Genomic DNA, 16,549 nt, shown 5'->3' on the forward strand with positions numbered 1-16,549 from the left:
ACCGTTTTGAAAACGGATATATTGACGTTAAGGAGTGATATTGCGGTCACCAACCTGTAATAGATATAAGAAAGTAGGGTAAGAATTACGGTCTCCTACATTTACTGAAATACGGCTGAGAACTGTATATTTTTATGGAGAATTTCAGATTAAAATTACGGGGTTTTTTAACAGTGTAGTATGAAAATGGAACACTTCCAATACTAATGCACAAGAAAACATAAGGTAAACGTTATTGATGCTATCTGAGCAAAGATCTGGCAGTAATTATAGTCTTCTGGAGGTGTTTTAAACGTTTTTATTATTGTTATTATTATTATTATTATTATTATCATTATTATTATTACCTTCAGGCATGATGCCTCTTTTCTCCTTTCTTTGTATTTTTTTTTCTGTACCAAATAATAGTGAGACTGGCGATCAAATATCATTACCAAACCCCTAGAGAGAGAGAGAGAGAGAGAGAGAGAGAGAGAGAGAGAGAGAGAGAGAGAGAGAGAGAGTATTGACTTGATATAATATTCTACATGAGGATGATATTCAATTGTGGCCTTACGTACAGACGATTAAAAAAGATTCCTCATTATTTCCTCGGGTAAAGCATCCAATATGGATTACAAGGAAACAACAACAACAACAACAATAACAATAACAATAATAATAATAATAATAATAATATTTATTCATATCAGATTTCTTAGTTCAAATGAAAATAATGAATACCATACGTTTGTGGACCCGCACTTCTTGTTACAGAATACGTATGATGCCACGTACACCCTGTTTGTTTGTGAATCTCTATTTGAGGTCATATGAATGACCTCTGGTCACCGGCTCGCCTGGGGTGGAGTGTGGTTCATCAGCATCCACTGGAGAAGAGGTTGTCTCCATGCCAAACTGCCAACGAACGGTTTTCTGCCTCCCTCCTTATCTTGCAGATTTGGTGGGGGAGTCGAAAGGCGGGACCTGAGGGAACAACGGCTCAGGAGGGCTTAGGCCTACCCGTTGTATCTGGATTGCTGTGACGATTATGGCTCTGATTGGTCATTCTCTTCTGACGTCATGAGGTCATACCCTACAATGCCGGTGAAGCCTTACGATGCCCGCAGGACATGCATCAGTCGGGCCTAACGTAACAAACGGATAAGTTGTAACAATTCTTGCCCCTTTGCCATAACCAAAACCCTCGTTTTTAGACTTCGAATTTATCTTGGAATTTTATACTGCCTTTGAAAACTGTACTAACGTAAATGTTAAGTCTTCGTCCCCTGGCCGTTCTTCTCACAAGTTGTTTTATGTAAATCGCTACCATGGAATGAAGAGCACGTATTTTATTTAAAAAGCATTGCAAGATTGAAATTTATAGACTTAATTAAAAGTGCTCAAACCTGTGTATGATTTATTGTGGAAATATATTGCTCAATACAAATTCAACTATGTCTGACCCACCTCTTGAATATTAATGATTTAATTAATTGCCATTGTCGTGACAATGAGGATGAACAAGAAAAGAAGGAAGAGGAAAGCACGAAGATTTAGGATATTTCCTATTTTCCGAAAGGTTGGGATGCAACTTCAACTGGCAGGAAACAGGTTCTCCCAACCCCCCTCCCACAGTCAAGACTACCCAGAATGCAGCCGCCGAGTAGTCAGTCTTGTTTAGCGTACAGTGAGGGTTAGGCTACGAAGGAAATCGACGGGACACTGTCCCAGTTAATGCGAATTTGAATAAGTATCGATTATTAGTCAGTGGATGACTGATTGGGGATAATCAGGTGTCCCAAGTGCCAGGATCTCTAAGTCCAACTCTGAGAGAAGGGGGAAGAAAGTTGATGAAAACCTACAGATATCGGTGAAGCCAAAAAGAGCAGACATCATTTCCAAGGATAGATTGTTGAAAACGAGTACTCACTTTGAGAGAACGCTCCATAGCTTCAACTGGAGGCCTGTATGGGTGGGCGGGTTTCGTCGTTTAGTCGTTACCTGGAACGAGGTAATGGATATTTCAAAGATGACCTGGACTCAAAACATAAAAGTCGTGTCGAAGGCCTGTAAGGCTTTGTCGAAGGTAAGCTCTTAACTGCGATTTTATTGTACTTCTAATATTGATATGCAAGTAACATTATCTTCATCTTCATTGACAAATCTGTTCATGGCTATTCAAAAGTAACCTGCTCACTAATATCTTGAAAGTAAGATGTTTAATGATATCCTAAAGTAAGCTGCTTACCGATATTTCAAAGGAAAGCTGCTTACTGATATTTTAAAGGTAATCTGCTTACTGGTATTTAAAGATAAGCTTATTACTGATATCTTATACGTAAGCTGCTTACTGTTATTTTATAGGAAAACTGATTACTGATATTTCGAAGTTAGGTTGCTTACTGATATTCTAAACATGAGCTGCATACTGATATTTTAAAGGTTATCTGTTTACTGATATTTTAAAGGTTATCTGTTTACTGATATTTTAAAGGGAAGCATCTTTCTGATATATTAAAGGAAATATGCTTATTGATATTTTAAAAGTACACTGTTTACCTCTATTTCTAAAGTAGTTAACTCACTGATATAATAAAAGTGAGCTGACTACCGACATTTTCAAAGTAAGCTTCTTACAAATATTTCAAGGATAACCCACTTACTATTCTTCTACGAGTAAGATGCTTATTCATATTTCTAAAGTAAACTGGTTACTGATATTTTGAATGTAAGCAGCTTACTGATATTTCAAAGATAAGCCGTTTACTGATGTTAAAGATAAGCTGTATAACCTATGTTTTAGAATTAAGCTGCTCACTGGAGTTCCTGATATCTTAAAGATAACCTGAACCCTAATGTGTTCAAGGTAACCTGTCTCCCGATGTTCTAAAAGCAACCGGCTTTCCAAAACCACAGGATACTTTCCCAATATAGCGTGCAATCTCAATGAATGATTACACAGTAAGTCCAACGTCTGCTTCAGATACGACTACCAGGAAATTATATATCTATGAAAAAAAAATATCTAAAAGATATTGAAAAGTGTTCACTAAATACTTAGACAACGTAATCACAGGAAAATGACGTGACAGACCTACGCAAACACATTGATGCACATGAGTATGTTTATGATACAATTGCATGTTGATACTGTTGGTCATAATATAAATGTTACTGGTTAAAAGTACAAGAACTTAAACTTTATTATGACCTCATCTTTTGGATCGTTTCCAAGACCCTGCAACAGGAAAGTTATCTGAAGTAGTAGTCGAGATCCTTTTTTTTCTTTCTTTCTTTTTTATTTTGTACATGAGAATATTTGAGGATTGATTGAAGGATACTACGATGTGAAGATATGCATGTGAGGAAATGGTTATAAAAGTATAATGAAAGAAAGATGAAGCAGTTGTTACGAAGATGAGAAAGACGTAGTAAGCATTAGACTGTTATAGTAAAAGAAAAACAAAATATATGAAAGTAAGGCCAGGTATTTCCAAATGAACGAGTTCTTGCAATAATAACAGCAAAATTTTCTCCATTGATGAATATCAGTGATACCACACATGTAAATGCGACAACAATTTATATTGTTTTCCATTTATTTACCTGTCGCAATGACAAGAGAAACAACTACACACACACACACACACACACACACACACACACACACACATATATATATATATATATGTATATATATATATATATATATATATATATATATATATATATATATATATATATATATATATATATATATATATATATATATATATATATATATATATATATATATATATATATATATATATATATATATATATATATATCTCATGATCATCAGCTGTGGCTAGTCCACTGCAGAGTAGAAGCTTCAGACATGTCCTTCCACTCCCGTCGTTCGGGGTCTTTCTATACCGGTGTAAAGGATTCAAGTTACCCCCCGTTTCAAATTACCCCCCGGTAACTTGAAACCGGTTTCAGATTACCGGGGGGGGGGGTAGTTTGAAACCGGTTTCAAGTTACCCCCTCTGTTTTCAAGTTACCCCCTCATCAGAATGATAAATAATTCATGTGACATCGCAAATATGTATCATGCATTTATTGTTGGCTTCGCAGCAGTAGGAAAAGTAGTTTAATTTTGTATTTAAGACCAAAAATTGTGTATTAGTGAATTATATGACACGTTAAAAGTCACAGACTGTAATTCAAGGTTCTGTGATAAAGGCGAGGTAAAATTTTATTTTGTTTCTGTTCGTGTGATTGTTGATATTTTCGTATTTAAGACCTAAAGTGTCATATAATTCCCTAATTCACAATATTTGAAGTTACAGACTTTCATTTAAGGTTTAGTGATCACGGCGAGGTAAAACTTTATTTTATTTCAGTGTGCGCGTGATTGTCGAGATTTTATTTATTTTTTAATTTTTAATTAATTGGCCTTATCTTTCAATTAAACACAAACTATGACGCATCTAACTTTATACAAAACAATTATTAAGTAAAAAAAGATAGATATTACCCGTAAAAATATTTGAAATCAATACCTTCATAATGAACCCTGTTTTAGCATTACATGGAAAAAAATATTTACTAAATTAAATATTAAGAAAAAAAAAATGGGAAAATGGTAATGAAATTGTTAAATTTGGAATTGACCAAACAATCAAACGTGTCACAGATGCAGCCAACTTATAAAAAACGACTTTGTTTCAGATTTGCAAGGTAAATTGGGTCAAGGGTATTAAGCATACTGATAACATTATAAAGGAAGACATGAAAATGGTCTGAATGAACTAATCTATTGAATCTTTTGTGATAGCACTAACTTCATCTGACGAAGTCACCATAACCACGTTTGCTAATATAACCTTTGTTGTAAAGAAATTAATTTTGTCGATTAATTAAATAAATTCTAAAACAATACAATCACCTACGTAAATATACCATATTAAACATAGTTAATTAAATCCTTTGTAAAGAATCCTGTCTTTTAATAATCAATCAGAATTGAGAAATGAATTCATTTGATATCAAAATTAAGATTATTTCTGTTAGTATGATAATCGTTTTATAACAATTTTGCTATTTGTTATATTTAAGAGTTTCAACTTGTCACCACGTGGTTGCAAACAAAAAGAACGAAGGAAACAATTTAGGGAGAGTATCAAATTAAAGGATTATATTCTTAGACCGTTCGAATCCGGGTGAATGACTTATTAGTTGACCCTTTTCTCCTATTCTTGGCTTGCCCATAGATTAAAGCGGCTAAGCCAGGTGTGCTTTGAAAATGACCCAAGAGAACTGGCAATGCGGCTATTGGGCTCCGAGTTTGCTCTTAAAATGGTTTGACCATACCCACAGTTGCAATATAACAATAGAACTCCTTGTGTCCATATATCTCTTTGTTTATTCATTTATTCTGTCACTGATAATGCATAGTAACTTCGTAGTATTTGGATGCTATGCACGTAAAAAATAAAAGCTCAAATATAAATTACCAACATGCATGTCGTCGTGCAGACAGAATTAACGTTGTGTAAGCTACTGTTAGCTCGATTCATTTTAAACCACAGGACATTAAAGATGGTATGAAGTCTCGATTACTAGGTATTGCTGTTTTGTCATTTGATGAAATGAGTAATAAGAAAGAATGGAGCTATGACAAAGGGGCAGAAGTGTTATATAAACCGCATGGAAATGTACAGGTGACCATGTGGCGAGGTTTTTTTTCTTTATGATACATTTCAGGTAAAATTCTTAAACATTATATGACACCGTTTTTCAATAATTTTCCATTTCGAGATCAACAACAGAGAAAAAAATCCATACACGAATCCATCACTTACTATTCTGGAAGATGGTTTAAATAGGATTTGATTTAGCCCATGATAACACACAGCTGCCTGCCTTTAGGCTAAAATCAGTAACAACAGTTGTGAGATTAACACAAGTTGTGTTCAATGTCATCCATAGAGGGCTATGAAGTGTAACGACTTTTCCGTAGTCCAGGTGTTTTCGTATACAAACAACCAATGTAAGTACAGTAGAAGCAAACAGCATGTACTGTACCATGTTTTATTAAAACTGTTATAATTGCTTACAATCTTGCTTTATTAAAAGTGTCAATTATTTACAGATATCATGAATGATATAGTATTTACAACATACATACAAATACATATACATGTATCATATATATATATATATATATATATATATATATATATACTGTATATATATATATATATATATATATATATATATATATATATATATATATATATATATATATATATATATATATATATATATATATATATATATATATATATATATATATATATATAATATATATATATATATATATATATATATATATATATATTTATATATATATGTATATATATATATATATATATATATATATATATATATATATATATATACAGTATATATATATATATATATATATATATATATATATGTATATGTATGTATACATATATACTTATGATCAATATGTTGATTATACCTTATATAATATTTGCTTGCAATATAATTATGAAATATTTCAAATAATGGAAAAAATAACCGTCAAAATCAAATTTCACCTCGTCTTCCTGTCTCGGTCAAATATGCGCCCATGACTAATAATGGAATATCCGACATTTATTAGCTAAGATATAAACATAAGACGGATAAAGGCTGGATATTAATAAACGATACCAATAGGTGAAACAGTACATGTATATATATATTACCTAATGATTGTGTTGACCCTGATCAAAAGCAATTTATTAATATTCATAAATGATGAGATCCTGCGCAAAAACGAGGGGGGTAATTTGAAACCAGGGGGGTAGCATAAAACCGGTTTCAAATTACCCCCCGGGGTAGCTTGAAACCGGTATCAAGTTACCCCCCGGTAGTTTGAATCCGGTTTCAAATTACCGGGGGGTAAGATTTGGAGGGGGTAATTTCAAACCGGTACACCGGTCTATACCAGTAAATTTTCATAGCTTGTTAATCCATCGTCCTCCCCTTCTTTCCCTGCTTTTTTGCAATTTCTAAGGAACCACTTGGTTATTCTTAATGCCTAGCCACTATAGGCCATTTTTATTATGTGTCCTGCCCGTATTCATTTCTTTTTCCTACATGTTGTTAGAACATCTACTTTAGTGTTTTCTCGCATCTATGTTGCTCTTTATCTGTTTCTTAGTGTTACTCCATCATTATTCTTTCCATATCTCTCTGAGTTGTAACTAACTTATGTTCTAAGGCTTCAGTAAGGCTAAATGCACCGCCAGCAATTCGCGGTTGAAGGTAGAGTGGCTGGATTCTGCCTTGGACAGTTTTCTACTAAAGACGGCCAATGACCGTTGATCGTCTGCTCGAGTACTGCACCAATAGCAACGTCACTGGTAATGGTGGACAGAAGGAGAGGTGCATGTGGCCCGTGAAAATTGAAAGCAGCAGCTATTGATAAGGTATACTTTGTGCTGCAGAATACCACGTCTTGAAGGGGACCCCATTCCAGTTCTTTTGACTTTCCCATGAGGGAGACGTAAAGGGGTAGCAAGAGTGGTGGCCATGCCGGGCAGTGACAATAGATTATCAAGATCTGGTCCAGACGCCTGAATCGGGCAAATACCATAGGCTCAGTCATCTTGATATGGTGATAAATACCGTGCTTGACGGGAACCATGGGCGTTTGGTGGAGTTCTGGTTGGAAGACTTCTGGGTACGTCGTGAGGAAATGGGCATAGGCATCGGTGGGTGGACTGATGTGGAGTGCGAGGTCTGAGGTATAGATAAGTATGAGTCTGGGTTGACTATGTCAACCAGGAGGAGGAAATGGTAAAGGAAATCCCTACCGATTATTGGCAATGTACTGTCGGCTACGAGAAACTTCCAATGGTATTTTGCGCTTCCAAACGCTATTGTGAGTGTCTTGTATCTGTTGGTGGAGATCTCAGATCCGTTGGCAGCTACCAGGCAGAAAACACGGCAAGCACCAGTGTCTACCAAAAATCCACACATCAGTACCTGCATCATGTAAAAATAAAAGATTAGTGATAGGGGAGTCTACCGCCACAAGCGATGACCTACTTATAAGGTTTTTGGCCATTGACAACCATCTGTACATTTCTTCGCAGCAGCCCCGATTCTGGAGAGGTAGTAGCATTACTGCAGTTGATGAGAGTCAGTAAGTGGCTGTAGAAATTGTTAGTTGGGGCATGAGCGAGGGGCGGAATATGTAGGTGGTGGTTGGCTTTGTTGCCACTCCGGTATGCCAATAGGGGCGTGTCTTTGTCTTACCACGTTCAAGTCAGTTTTTAGTGTTGAGTACTTGTCCTCTTCCTCAGGAGTGGAAGTATTGATGGAGGTCTTGAAGGTGGTGAAGTGGCTGTCCGTAAGGGTGTCGACTTTGGTAATCAAGTCCATCATGGGCATAGTATCTATATTGAGGATGGCAATGTATACAGGTTTTGGGTAGACATCGTACCCAAAGGGCACTTGCCGAGGAGAACTGCTCTGTGGCAGGTTGCAAGTAAGCGATACTGGTAATTTTCCTTAGGGTGATCAAAGTCTTTTGGTCCCCCGAATAGTTGTTAAATAAGCTGAAAAAGCTTAGCTATATGGGTGGTTGGCGATGGTGAGTACTACACCAGGAGATATGTTTTGATGGTGCCATACTATATTGGGGCATCCCCTTGGTTTCAAAGCAAATCGGAGATTTACAGGAAATTGTCCTCAGGGACCACCACGAGGACATAGTCTGCTTTGCTGCCTAAGCGTGTCATGCCCTTGATTTGAAACTGAACTTTGGCGTGCTGAAACCAGGCAAATGCTTCTCTGGTGGCTAAGTGGGGCAATTTCCTTGATGCGGCATGGATAGAAGAGTCAGGATCGGTGGGCTGTATTGTCAGAGAGTAAGGTGCAAGGGTGAGTGGGTAGGCACTGGGCAGCTGGTCACTCTGTAGATCACCAATATTGTAGGCTGTGGTTAGGTCTTCACAAAAAGGCGGGCTGAACATGACTAGTTTATTGCTGCGAAATAACAAGTTGATAGTTGGTTGGCCAGGGCACCAGCCACCCGTTGAGATACTACCACTAGAGAGTTATGGGGTCCTTTGGCTGTCCAGACAGTCCTACATTGGATCCTTCACTCTGGTTACGGTTCATTTTCCCCTTGCCTACATACACACTGAATAATATGGCGTATTCTTTACACTTTCCTCTTGGTAAGGGTAGAAGAGATTCTATAGCTATGGCAAGCAGTTCTTCTAGGAGAAGGACACTCTAAAATCCAACCATTGCTCTCTAGTCTTCGGTAGAACCTTAGCCTCTGTACCATGGTCTTCCACTGTCTTGGGTTAGAGTTCTCTTGCTTGAGGGTATACTCGGGCACCCTTTTCTATGTTATTTTTCTTCCTCTTGTTTTGTTAAAGTTTCTATAGTTTGTATAGGAGATTTTTATTTCAATGTTCTTAAAATATTTTATTTTTCCTTTTCTTACTGAGCTATTTTCCCTGTTGGAGCCCCAGGGCTTATAGCGTCCTGGTTTTCCAGCTAGGGTTATAGCTTAGCAAATAATAATAATATACACAAATGCTTAAGGATAACAATGACATAAAAACTTTAATATCATGAAACGTGCAATGCCAAGCTTAAACAGGTTATTCTATCTTTAGAGAGAGAGAGAGAGAGAGAGAGAGAGAGAGAGAGAGAGAGAGAGATCGCTTTACAATGTTTGAGTGTGTATGACATATACGTGCATTACAGTTCTCACTTAAGATACAGGAATGGTCTTTACTATAAAAATGCCTGTTAAAAAGAGATACTTCAAAATGGGGTATAAGTTTGAATAAGACGATCGCAAACTACTGCATCTTAAAAATGTGAACATCTCAATAAGGATCCTTAAGTAGTCAGTTGTGCATTTAACCTATATGAAAGAGGTTGATGGTCTATGGACAATGCCAGTAAGTACATAAAAATTGTTCAAAATGTTACACAATAATATTTTGCAATATCTTTACAGATGACAGAGGATTCTGCAGATAGAAAATATCTCATTTTCATAGTTCTTCTCATACTGCCTGTATTGACTACTGCAGGTGAGTGGCAGGCTTTCTTTTTTATATTTTATATATACATTCACACACGCACGTGCACGCACACACACACACCCACATATATATATATATATATATATATATATATATATATATAAATTATATATATATATATATATATATATATATATATATATATATATATACATATATATATATATACATATATATATATATATATATATATATATATAAACACACACACACACATATATATATATATATATATATATATATATATATATATATATATATATATATATATATATAAAATCATGATCAGCCGTGTCTATTCCACTGCAGGACAAGGGCCTCAGACATGTCTCTTCACTTGCATATATATGTAAAAGATAATAGATCGACATTAAGAATAACCGAATCGCTCCTTAGAGATTCCAAAAGAAGCACAGGAAGGAAGAAAAGATGGTGGATTGACAAACTAATTAAGTTTTCGGGTGTGGACTGATATAGAAAGACCATAAACAGGCGCTAGTAAAAGAAAATGTCTGAGGCCTTTTTTTTGCGGGGAAAAAATAATGGCTGATGATACATATATATATATATATATATATATATATATATATATATATATATATATATGTATATATAATATATATATACATACATATATATATATACTGTATATATATATTATATATATATTATATACATATATATATATATATATATATATATATATATATATATATATGTGTGTGTGTGTGTTTGTGTGTGTGTGTGGTAATAAAAAGCTCTTAGCTGTCATTTAATATGTAGTGAAGGTATAAATGACCCTCTTAAATTACTGCTAACTTTTTAGTAACAGTCAGAATACATTTCAAGAACATTGAAAACATATCGAAGACGTTTCGTGAAAGATTTATTTATTATATATCTCTATCCTACAGGTCATGGAAATGAGATATCCAACCCTCCAGAGAACGAACTATCCAAACAAAGCACAAATTTGGAAAAAAGTTGTTCAGACACAGATTTGGAAGGTAAGAATGCAAAATAATACATTGAAAACCATTCTTTGGTAAGAATGGACTTCTTCGTTCAGAGAAAGATGAAAATATGGTATGATTAAATTGTTTATTTATTCCCTTATTTCCTTTCGTCACTGGGCTATTTTTTACTGTTGGAGCATTTAGGCTTGTAGCATCTTGCTTTCCGAACTAGGGTTGTAGTTTAGATAATAATAATAATAATAATAATAATAATAATAGTAATAATAATAGCGATCACAAATTTGTAAGGGGATGTACTGTGACCGCTGCTAACAAGGGAGACAAAGTGATTGGCTATGACGTCATCATGGGGTGGAGCTTATTTCGCTTGGAATCTTTGCGGCGACTATACACGTTTAATGTTTTCCTCAGATGTTCTTGGTCGTCCACTCTTTCCTGCATTTAACACTTTCCCTGTATCCACAAACTTCTTTTTCCATGCATAATTGATGGACGGGATGATGAATTTCTTCCATACTTCGTTATGTAGTATTGTTCAGTCTCTTTATCAGAATTTGTTTCAGTAGACCATGGCACACATTGTGCCTTTTCATGAGAAATTACTATCTTTAAGTATTCATTCAACAGCATCTCTTTCAATAAGAGGGTACTTGACATACACAAATGCAATGTGAAAATTATCGATAACTCCTGAGTATGTAGACCAAATTTGATTTAGATATTTCATCAGCGTTTTAGTAATATGTTTACAAATTGTACAGATACTTGATGAACACTATGTTTGTTTGTTTGTGTGTGGAGAAGGGTTATGACAGCGGCGTGCACAATTGTGGTGGTACATTCTGACACGTGTAATTAAGTATATATTTGAACATGTTATAAGTGACAATAATGTTAGTAGCTTCTCTGGGTAGAAATAATGTGTACGTAATAGACTCATAAAAACCTATTTAATGTATAAATGCAATTAAACTTCATATGTCCTCAACAGAAGTAACATGAATATCACTTCTTTTTGATAAACTTTAAAAATCTACATTACTAAAATGCTATCTTCTTTTCTTACAGTTGACGGCACCTTCATTGAAAGCAACTTGTCTATCTTCTTTAGAATGGATAGAAAAAGAGCCATTCAATGTGTCAGGGGAAAACTAAGGTCTGAAGTAAAGAATCAGACTGATAAATCCTGCGAAGATCTCATCGATAACGAAAGTTTTAATTTGGATTATCTGCAGACGGACACGAACACAGTTCTTTGGTATCCCGTCATACACGTCAAAAATGAAAGCAGGTGGGAAACGGTGAGGGAATTATTTAACAACTGCAACAAAACTTCGACCAAGGCTAAAGCCACGTACATGTCATCCCTACCCTGGCAATGTGAGTTTCAAAACGACACCAGAAATTATAGCAAAACATTGGTGTACCTGCAAATCTACAATCAAACACTGTTAGACAAATGTAAAGACGTACTATGTATGGATGTCTATACACATCTATCTAACGTGACCTTTATAAATTTGACTGACAGTTCACCTGACCATTGTAAAAAAGAAGTAGAAAATTCAGTTTCATGCTCTGAAGACAAAACGCTGTGTTCCCATTCATTCAAAATACCGCAAATCGAAAAAGGAATCGTTTTTATCACTAACGATACAAACAAATTCACTGCAACACAAAAAAAAGTCACTATTCTTAGCAATTTTATGACGCCTAAAGATAAGCCATGGTGTAAGCATCCTCTTAACTATACAACACAGGCTAGAATCATACAAAATATCTACCAAACTTTCTATTACTGTCATGGAGATCGAGCTGAAACAAATACCTCACACTCATGGGTTTTTGCACATATTTCTGAGAAAGAATCTATTGTAGCCCTTAACGGAAACATCAATCATTCAATTATACGTTCAAATTATATGTTGCAGGCCTTAATTGCCTCTAATGTAATTATCAATACAACGCTATACAGGAGTTTTGAAGCATCAAACATTACTTTAGAATATCATACCGAGCTGTTTAATATTCCTGTCTTTAAGAGTAACCAGTCAGCTTATGAACTCATGCAGAAAATCGAAGTTAAAAATTGCACAGTTAAAACCAATAAACATTTCACTAAATTAACAGACAATAGATCAATTTGGAGTCCATTGAATTGGATAATTTTCCACGATTGCACAGATCATGCGGGAGATAAAAACCTATATCTCTTCTGGCGTAATGAAACAGATAGTTTAGAAAGCCTCTGCAATAATAATACAGTCGTTCTCTTGACCTCCATCAGAAGGGCAAATGTAACCTTCAACGACATCGCGAGAGGACGAACCTGTAATGATGGGTCACTACACACTAACAACAGTGAGCACTGCCGAAGTCTAATTAAGGATGGTTCAGACTATGAAACACGTTTCTTTCAGTTCCTTGTATATCCAGCGACTCTGAATAGGACATGGCTGATAAAGGAACTCTCGTCGAAATTTAAGGAAAATAATGCAAATAAGATTTTCATGTTGACATTTGGATTTAATAAACATCCAGACCTCAGGGGAGGAAACCTCACCCTAAACAAAAATTCTGAATTAAATATAACGGAAAATATAACTGATGTAAAAAAGCTTGAATCCATACAGAAAATTCTTCAGATATTAGTAATTGCCAACTTAACCAATAATACGGATTGCATCGAGAGTATCCAAAATGATACATTTTCTATTGAAATCACGGATGATTATGTATTAATTAGTCCAGGCGCAGATGATATTTCCAGCGCACCTTGTTTGAAAATCCTCCCATTGAGCTTTTTAAAAGATTTAAAAACAGTATTCTTTAACAAATTTTGGTCAACTTGTAATTACAATCAGATAACGGCATCGAATGATACTAACGCTACGCCAGAATGGGAGTACCTCCCTGAAAATTGTAGGATTATAGAAACCATTTTGTTTGCTGTTGTCTGCATGATCACCACCATAACAATAACAGGGAATATATTAGTCATAACGATAATCATCGTTTCGAAACTATTTAAAAAACATGCCTTTATGTTATACATGTCGTTAGCATTGGCGGATCTACTGATAGGCATAACATCATCTCTGCAAGCAGTGATTGATACCCATTCCCTCATGAAAGGTGAACTTACACTGTATAACCTAACTGACAAGGAGCCCTTAGAGAACTTTAAAAATATAACAGGTATTCAGCTGGGAGGCTTCAATGACCTGAAATTTCGAAGAGAGGGATGGGCAGCATTTACTGGTATAACAATGAACATATCTATCATGTCATCGTTAATGACACTGGCTTTGCTGGGCATTGACCGCCTTCTCATGTTGAAAATGCTTTCTTTCAAAGATAGACACATACGGATTGCAATCATCACCACTTGGCTCTGGAACATCACCTGCTCCCTTTTAATTGGCATAAAAGATAAAGGTTCCTTAGAGGGTTACTTCGATCCAGTCACCAAATTGACCTTAAATATTGGGACGAAGGGTGTTTCTGTCTCATCAATAGTATTCAAAACACAGCTATTCATAGGCGGCATAGCAGGAATAATAGTTATAACAGCTTCTATTGCATTGTTGATCGTATATAATTTTGAAGAACCGAAAAATATCCAGCAAGCCATAAGAATTCACGACCAGAGACACGGTGAAAAGATACAAGTAGTGACTCGCACCTTCCTGATGATGGTCTTACTTTTCCTAGTCTCCTGTTCACCAATAGCTTATACGATCATTATTAAAACCTTTGCAAATGAAGATGGAGACTTTTCCATCCATCCATTATATCACTTTATAATATGGTGGCTGTGTGTGGCTGGATCTTCTTGGAACTGGCTAATCTATTCCTTTCGGGGCACTTACTTCAAACAAGAGGCAAGAAGGGTCTGGAACAAGTACATCTGATCAACATAGCATTGTCTGTCGAAAGATAAAGCCGATTCAATGTTCTTCGTATGGATCACACACTGGACAGACCTCTTTCTAAATAGATAGGCGTAACCACTAAATTTTGAACAGCTGTAAAACTCTATACTCATTTTTCTTTTTTAACGAGGCGCAATGCACTGACTCGCAGGGGTGCCCTTTTAGCTCGGAAAAATTTCCTGATCGCTGATTGGTTGAACAAGATAAATCTAACCAATCAAATAGCGGGAAACTTTGACGAGCTATAAGGGCACCCCTGCGAGTCGGTGCAAATCTGCCTCACTTAAAAGAATTGACTATAGTAATTGCAAATGTAAATACGATTGAATATAATAAAATGGTTAAGCAAGATTTCGGCACCACTCTATGAGTTACAGGAATACCTTTCATCCCAGAGAGGGCATTTTGATTAGCTGCCACAGATCAGCGAAGGTAAATAAAAGACTTTTATCTGTGCGTAAAGCTGTGATTATACCAAAACATGAGGATACTCAACTGACATAGTCACCTGAAGAAAAACTGTTGCTTATTTCATTCGTTATCTAAAGGATTATTTTATTTCATTTTTCTATGTAACTCGGAGAAAATAAGCCTTTTCTAAAGACCTTTTTAAAAGAGAATCTTTTGACAAAATTTCAAGTTTACGTTATAAATATGTGTACACACATACACACACACACACACACACACATATATATATATATATATATATATATATATATATATATGTATATATATATATACATATATATATATAGTATATATCTATATTTACATATACATATATATGTATATATATATATACATATAAATATATATATATTTATATATATATATATATATATATATATATATATATATATATATATATATATATATATATATATATATATATATATATATATATTATATATATATATATATATATCTCGAAGGTCATCCTTGATACAGTCCATCCACCTTCGCTTTGGTCTCCCTCTCCTTCTCGTTCCCTGTACCTCCATTTCCATCCAAGCCGCCAACCCTCCCCATTTACCCGGGCTTGGGACTGGCACCAAGTTGAGGCTGGCAGCCCCCCCCCCCTTACCCCCCCCCCCCCCCCTGTTGACTGGGTTACTTATTGCTTGTGCTAAGTACGTATATTCATTAACAGCCTCTAGAGGTTCGTCCATAACCCTTATTTGTCTCTGTATTTTTATTAAACATTATCTTAGTTCTACTCATATTCATTTCCATTTATGTTTTCTTTATTCCCATCTTATATCATCTTTTGTAATGCCTCCTATGATTAATTGAATAGAACTAAACCGTCTGCAAATATTATATCCTCATTAATGTTAACTTTACCTTTTCCAAAAGTAAATGATTAAAAACTTCTTCTAGGCACACTATAGGTAATGGAGTCTCCCTATCTAACTCCTTTTTTTTCAGTCGGAATTTTCTCTTTATTTGTAGTATTAGATTAGTAGTACTACCTGTATACAATAAATACCTTTAAGTGTTTTGACATAAGATTCAT

General features: G+C 35.1%; 1 protein-coding gene across 1 annotated transcript; it reads left to right on the plus strand.

Moving 5' to 3' along the window:
- Positions 1 to 1,502: 1,502 nt before the first annotated feature.
- Positions 1,503 to 15,142, plus strand: LOC137616597 (uncharacterized). Its single transcript, XM_068346491.1, has 4 exons — positions 1,503 to 2,068; positions 10,031 to 10,106; positions 11,033 to 11,125; positions 12,164 to 15,142. The coding sequence occupies exons 1-4, from the start codon at positions 1,997 to 1,999 to the stop codon at positions 15,007 to 15,009; spliced, it is 3,087 nt and encodes a 1,028-aa protein (XP_068202592.1). The 5' UTR covers positions 1,503 to 1,996; the 3' UTR covers positions 15,010 to 15,142.
- The last annotated feature ends 1,407 nt before the right edge of the window (positions 15,143 to 16,549 follow it).

The sequence above is a fragment of the Palaemon carinicauda genome, chromosome 22, assembly GCF_036898095.1.
Source record: "Palaemon carinicauda isolate YSFRI2023 chromosome 22, ASM3689809v2, whole genome shotgun sequence".
Classification (NCBI taxonomy): Eukaryota; Metazoa; Arthropoda; class Malacostraca; order Decapoda; family Palaemonidae; genus Palaemon; species Palaemon carinicauda.